General features: G+C 40.3%; 1 protein-coding gene across 1 annotated transcript in view; it reads left to right on the top strand.

Annotated features, from left to right (window-relative positions):
• Window positions 1–5,748, top strand: part of PIK3C3 (phosphatidylinositol 3-kinase, catalytic subunit type 3) — a gene marked incomplete at its 3' end in the record, with an annotated part of 32,016 nt that overhangs the window by 355 nt on the left and 25,913 nt on the right. The window contains exons 2-5 of the mRNA XM_010187836.1: window positions 36–265; window positions 1,730–1,918; window positions 2,402–2,545; window positions 4,734–4,863. Of these exons, the coding sequence (XP_010186138.1) occupies window positions 36–265; window positions 1,730–1,918; window positions 2,402–2,545; window positions 4,734–4,863 (693 nt within the window). The remainder of the gene's footprint in view (window positions 1–35; window positions 266–1,729; window positions 1,919–2,401; window positions 2,546–4,733; window positions 4,864–5,748) is intronic.

The following is a 5,748-nucleotide window of genomic DNA, read 5'->3' as shown; positions in this document are numbered from 1 at the left end:
GTAGACGTTGCGGTGTCCTTTCTGCTCCGCTGCAGGCGGCCGGGGCTGTGTGGGAAACGGCCCGGGCCCTGCCGGCTCAGAAGAGGTTTGGCCGCTCACGGGAGCTGCGCTGGGTCCCAAAGCCTGGCTTCTCCGCGGGAGTCCGGTTAAGCGGCGGTGCTGGCTTTCTCTCCCCTCGCCAGCGCTGGGAGCTCTTGGATTCCGCCTCCGCCGCCTATTTCGGGCCTGCCGGACGGGAAGCCTGTCAGCGTCCCCTGGCACCGCGGTGTGCTGTGGGGAGGGAGGAGACAAGGAGCCGCGGCGGCTGCACGGCCGGCGTTTTAAGTTTTGCTCTAAACACCTTACAGACGCTCCTGGGCTTGAATCCCGTAGTGCAGGACGGTGCTTTAAGGGAGAGATTGCTTGTCAGTTCAGTACTAATGTCTCTGATAACCTTTCATTTACTGTTGTCACAAGTCACCCCTAACACCTCACCCCTCAGTGTTAGGGGATGGAGATAATCTGGCGACTGAGTTGCTCGTAGTCATGTTCTGGGAAGATCCAGGTGCTGGTGCATCTATACTGCTAACTGGGTAGAGGCAAGCACTGTGCTTGAAGCTGATATTGTCACATACTGATGTATTTACTGGTCCATTTTTTATTTTTTAAAGTTTGCAGCTTTTCTGCAGTTACAGCAATGGGATGTTTGCATTTGTGTAGGAGGGGCATAGCTGGCTCTAAAATACCTATATATACCTCTATACCTAATGTTTCTGCATCAACATCTGTTGCGCTTTGTTGGGAAACTAACATAGGAAAGCTTATTTTGGTGGTTTAACTTCCAATGGAAGATGATCTGAAGTCAGATGCATGTGTCCTCTTCGCTAATTCATTCTGCTTAACAAAAATACAGCAGGGGGTTTTTTTGTGCATCAGAGTTGGATGTAGCTATGCTACTTTTTTGCAAGAAACTTGTTCATCTGCTCTGAAGTGGCTTTGTGGTACTGATGGATTTTTGTTTGGTGGAAGATTGATCTTGCATGTCTTCCCATCACCACCACAATTTCTCTTTTGTTTTCACATGTGCGTCCATGGCCAGATGTTTGGTGTACGTGATTGTTTTCATTGTTGTATAGCTGAGGCCTGACAGATTCCATCAGTTTACTCTTCACGCTAGCATCCTGCAAATTACTGTGTGACTTTATTCAAGTTTTATGTGAGCAGTCTACTTAGTTGAGCTTTGGTTTGTTGATTTGAGAGATGGCTGGCATCCAAAGCCAATCATGTTTCACATTTAATACAGCTTAAAAATAAGGCTTTCCCCCCCACCTCCCCTTCAAATAGTATTTGGAGCATATGTCATCTGATGTTTGTTTTGTTTTTGATAATGGTAGTATATGACATCTCATTGTCGCACTGCTTAGGATGCCTCATTTGATGCTGTCTGAGAATCTACAGGTCGTACTAGAAGAAGTTAACTCCACTGAACAGACAAATAATTCTTCCAGTCTCTGCTCTTCACCCCCACTCTAAAATGAGTGTAGCAGTACATTTGGTATTTGTTCATCATTTCACTTCCCGAGTTCCTCTCTTATATTTGGGTTTCACTACCAGCTAGTAATGTAGAGTGAGGGTAGCCTCAGTGCTGGCTAATCTAAATATAAGCTATGGAAAATGAGTAGGGTTTTTACTGTAGATACAATAAACTTTATTTATTTTATTTGTTTCTGTTTTTCTCCTCCTCCCACAGAGGAAGTCTGGAAGGGAAAAGAGAACAGAAGAGTTACAAAGCTCTCTTAGAAGATCCAATGCTGAAGTTCTCGGGACTGTATCAAGAAACTTGCTCTGACTTGTATGTAACTTGCCAGGTGTTTGCGGAAGGGAAGCCTCTTGCTCTTCCCGTTAGAACTTCCTACAAGGCTTTTAGCACTAGATGGAAGTAAGTGACTCCCTTTTTATTTCATATTATTCTTAGTTACAGGGGTATCAAGCTATATAAACAGCTATATAAAATGTATGGTTTTTTATTTCTGTCAGGAAGATTTGTTTTCTGTTGTCTTCTTCAAGTCTCTGTGTGGTTATTAATTGTTACCCTGACAGCACAAACCCAACCTTGCTGTGTAATGGGTAAGGGATAAAATTGTCACTGGTGTGTTCAGGCATGGTTCAGTATTTAAGAACTCCTGGGGCCTGAACATACTTTTTACAAGACAGACTGATCCTTGGTACTTGGTCATCAGGCCACATTATTTTTCCTTTGGTGTCTAGCCTTTGAATCATGGTCAAGACAAGAATTTGAATTATTAAAGAGCAAAGAAAAATAGTCCATCTGCCAGAAACCCCAAAATCTGGGTTGTGTAGACAGATACAGAGTAATTTGAATTCTAAAGCTTTATGACTAATGAAAAGTCTTTCTCTGCAGCTGGAATGAATGGCTGAAGCTCCCTGTGAAGTATCCAGACTTGCCTCGCAACGCTCAGGTGGCTCTGACCATCTGGGATGTGTATGGACCTGGTAAAGCAGTTCCTGTGGGAGGAACAACGGTCTCGCTCTTTGGGAAATATGGGTATACTGCTGCTTCTTCTATGGTACAGATTTGAAGCTTGTTTGTGAATAGTAAGGTAGCAGTGGTTACAAGAGGATTTTTGTTTTTTATTTTTTTTTATTGTTTTGAAACCCAGTTAACAGTTCTCTGTTTGGAAAATCAGATACATAGATTATTTACCCTGTTTCTTCCTGAGTGTGACTTCATACATGCTAGTGTTGTGACACCAAAATTTAAGCTTCTTTTTTTTTTTATTTGAAGATCCGTAAGCTTGGTTTTTAAAGTAGCAAATGCTGAAATCACTTCATATTTATATTTTTATAATGCATGGACACTAGTGCTGATTAGTTAACATAGTTGATTTAATCAGCTTGCAATTGGGCTGTTAGTGCAGTATTACATATAAGAAATAAAGTGCAACTCCGTAAGTCACAAGTTTGTGTAGTTAATAATCTGTGATCCAATAGTAGATAGGTTTGGTCGATTTGTGGCTGATAATACTAAAATGGGAGGATTACATTTGTGCTGTAAGGTGACAATACATCAAAAGAATCTTGACCTGGTGCAAAGGGGACTGAAAAAAATAGGATGTAGTTTAAGGAAAAATGTGAGATGCTGGTACTTTTTGCAGTTCATTGTAGTCAGATACAGAATGGGGAGCAGAATCCCAGGAAAACAGGAGAAGATTTGGGTTTTAGAGTGAATTTTAAGTTTTGTGTGATTCAGCATCCTGATGTTGTTGTGAAACGTGCAAACAGCGCTGAATATACGAACAATCTACAGGTGTATGCACTGGGGACAAAGTTGTGTCCTCGTCCTCCTCCCTACTTGCCCACTTGGCTGGGTTATGTTCAGTTCCGTATAACTGACTGTCAGCAAGTTACTGGCTACTGGGAGTCTAAGGGAGTCAGTATCATTGAATGTCTAGCAAATAGGTGTGATGGAGGAGAAGGCTTAGGGACACTTATCTCGTATGTAGGTAGCATTGGAAAATGGGAAGAAATAGCTTTTTTTTTTGTCTTGTGGATAAGAAGTAATAAGACTAAATGGAAGTGCAGGAAAAGTTTAGGCTAACATTAGGAAAGTGGTTCTAGTGATACTTGAGTGCAGAAAAAGGCTGTAGAGGGAGGTTGTGTCTCTGTCAGTGAAGATGCTGCTTTGATTCAAAGATTGACTTTGTATTAGGGCAGAAAACTGAACTGGAGCAATTGTGCCCCAGAGACTACTGGCAGTTTTTGAAGTGTTATAGTTCCTGGAGAAGAATATAGTTTACACATGAAATTTGCTTTTCTTTCCAGCCTGTGGGGCCTGGGGAAAGTATACAGAAAGAAAGCAACAAATAATTTTGAAATTTTGTGTTTGATTGTAAATGGAAACAATTCTAGTAGTATTCCACAAGGTGATGTGTAAATTCAAGGTCAGATGATTCTTCTAGTTGGTATTTTTCATTTTTAGTGGTTGACTTTTTAAAGCATTCCTTCCAGTTGTATTTACCTGAGGTTGTTAGAGTTAAGTAACCACCTCTTATTGGTAAAAGTGAGGCACTTGATTTCTTGGAGCATCTTTTACAGGTGGATCAGCACACATGTGCAAGGAAAACGGTTTTGCAGGGAAAAGGTGTGGTCAGTTACCCTGCAAAGTTCTGTTCACTGCAGTTTCAATTACCAATTCAATTTCAAGCATAGATGGAGGAAATGTTATGTTTTGAGAGTTGTGCTCTTTTTTTTTTTATTTATTTGGCAGCTCTGAAGACGGTTTTATATTTAACCTTCAAATGAAACTTAGGTAATTTTTTAGTTGAGGTTTTTTTCAGGCTGGCAGACCTAAAGTCAGTATTATAATTTGCAAGTGAAGAGGAATAATTTCTGCTTCATTGCAAATAATAAAACTGTGAAGGTCAAGCTCTGTCATCAGTTTGCGTTTGTACCACCCCACTAACTTTGGCAGTTACCCATTTTTATTTTGCTTGCCAAATAAGTTATCTCAGACTTACTCTTTTTCTTCTAAACTTTGTGTGCCAATAAAAATGAAGGCCCTAGAGGGCACAAGGTGCGTGGCATTTTTTGTAGTTAGTTAAATTATACATGGCAATGTGTGTAAGTTTGGCAAAGGAAGCCACTTCATTTACTTGCAGCTGCTGCTGTGCTTTGATTGCTGACAGCTGTATTATTTTGAACTTACTGAAGTGATTCTGCATTTTTACCTGCAGTATGTTTCGTCAAGGAATGCATGACTTGAAAGTCTGGCCCAACGTAGAAGCTGATGGCTCGGAGCCCACCAGAACTCCTGGGAGAACCAGCAGCACAGTCTCTGAAGATCAAATGAGCCGCTTGGCAAAGGTAATGGAATAGATGTAACCTTTAAGATGTGTGTGAAAAGCTTGCACTGTCACTGGAGTGAAGACAGGCTTCACATGTTGTTTTCTCATGTGAAAGCTGTCTTCCTTTGCTTGTGTAGATGTTTCACAAGATTTGTACAAATGAGTAAACTAGATCATACTCGTTTGCTACTGAATTATTTTTTAAAAGGGAAAATATAAGTACCTTTTAATATGCATAGCATTCTGTCATAATAACCTAACATCCTAATTCTTTGTAAAGAGTGAAAATGTGAACGTGCCTTGATGCTTGAAGCCAAAATTCCATCAGGTTCAGTAACTTGTGAGGACAGAGTGGTTTCTTTTAGTAGGAATCCTTTAGATTTCAGGCCATCTGGTGTAATTTCAGATGTGTATGACATACCTCTATCTTAGAAAGAATTTCAGTAGAACTGCAAAAATCAAACAAAGTTTAATTCACTTAAGCTTGTAGTTGTGTGTATATTAATATTTTCTTCTCCTAGCTTGATGGCAGAATGGTTTTTTTTGCCATCTAAAGTACTTCTGGAATTGCTCAGTAAATGTTAGCTCTTGAACTGTTTTACTGGCAGATCTCTCATTCTTCAGGTAAGCTTACACCAAGCTTGCCAGATCTTTCAACTCACTCAGTGTACTTTCTTCTTAATGTTGGTCTCCTAGTTCTCATACTCACCTTTGTGCAACTCCCAGTGAAAGATGTTTCCAGTGCCATAAATATGTCCATTTTTCTCATCTACAGATTTATCACAGCAATAGTCTAACTTTCATTTAGGGCCTCTCTTTTATTAATCTAGTTCTCTTTGAATTTATAGTGAAAAACTCATTAAAGCTTTCTGGCAGTGGTGGTTTCCCATTTCTTAATCATAGT

This window comes from Mesitornis unicolor, unplaced genomic scaffold (genome assembly GCF_000695765.1).
Source record: "Mesitornis unicolor isolate BGI_N332 unplaced genomic scaffold, ASM69576v1 scaffold17917, whole genome shotgun sequence".
Lineage (NCBI taxonomy): Eukaryota > Metazoa > Chordata > Aves > Mesitornithiformes > Mesitornithidae > Mesitornis > Mesitornis unicolor.
Note: the sequence above shows the minus strand (reverse complement) of the source record. Positions and strands in the feature narration are given on the sequence as shown.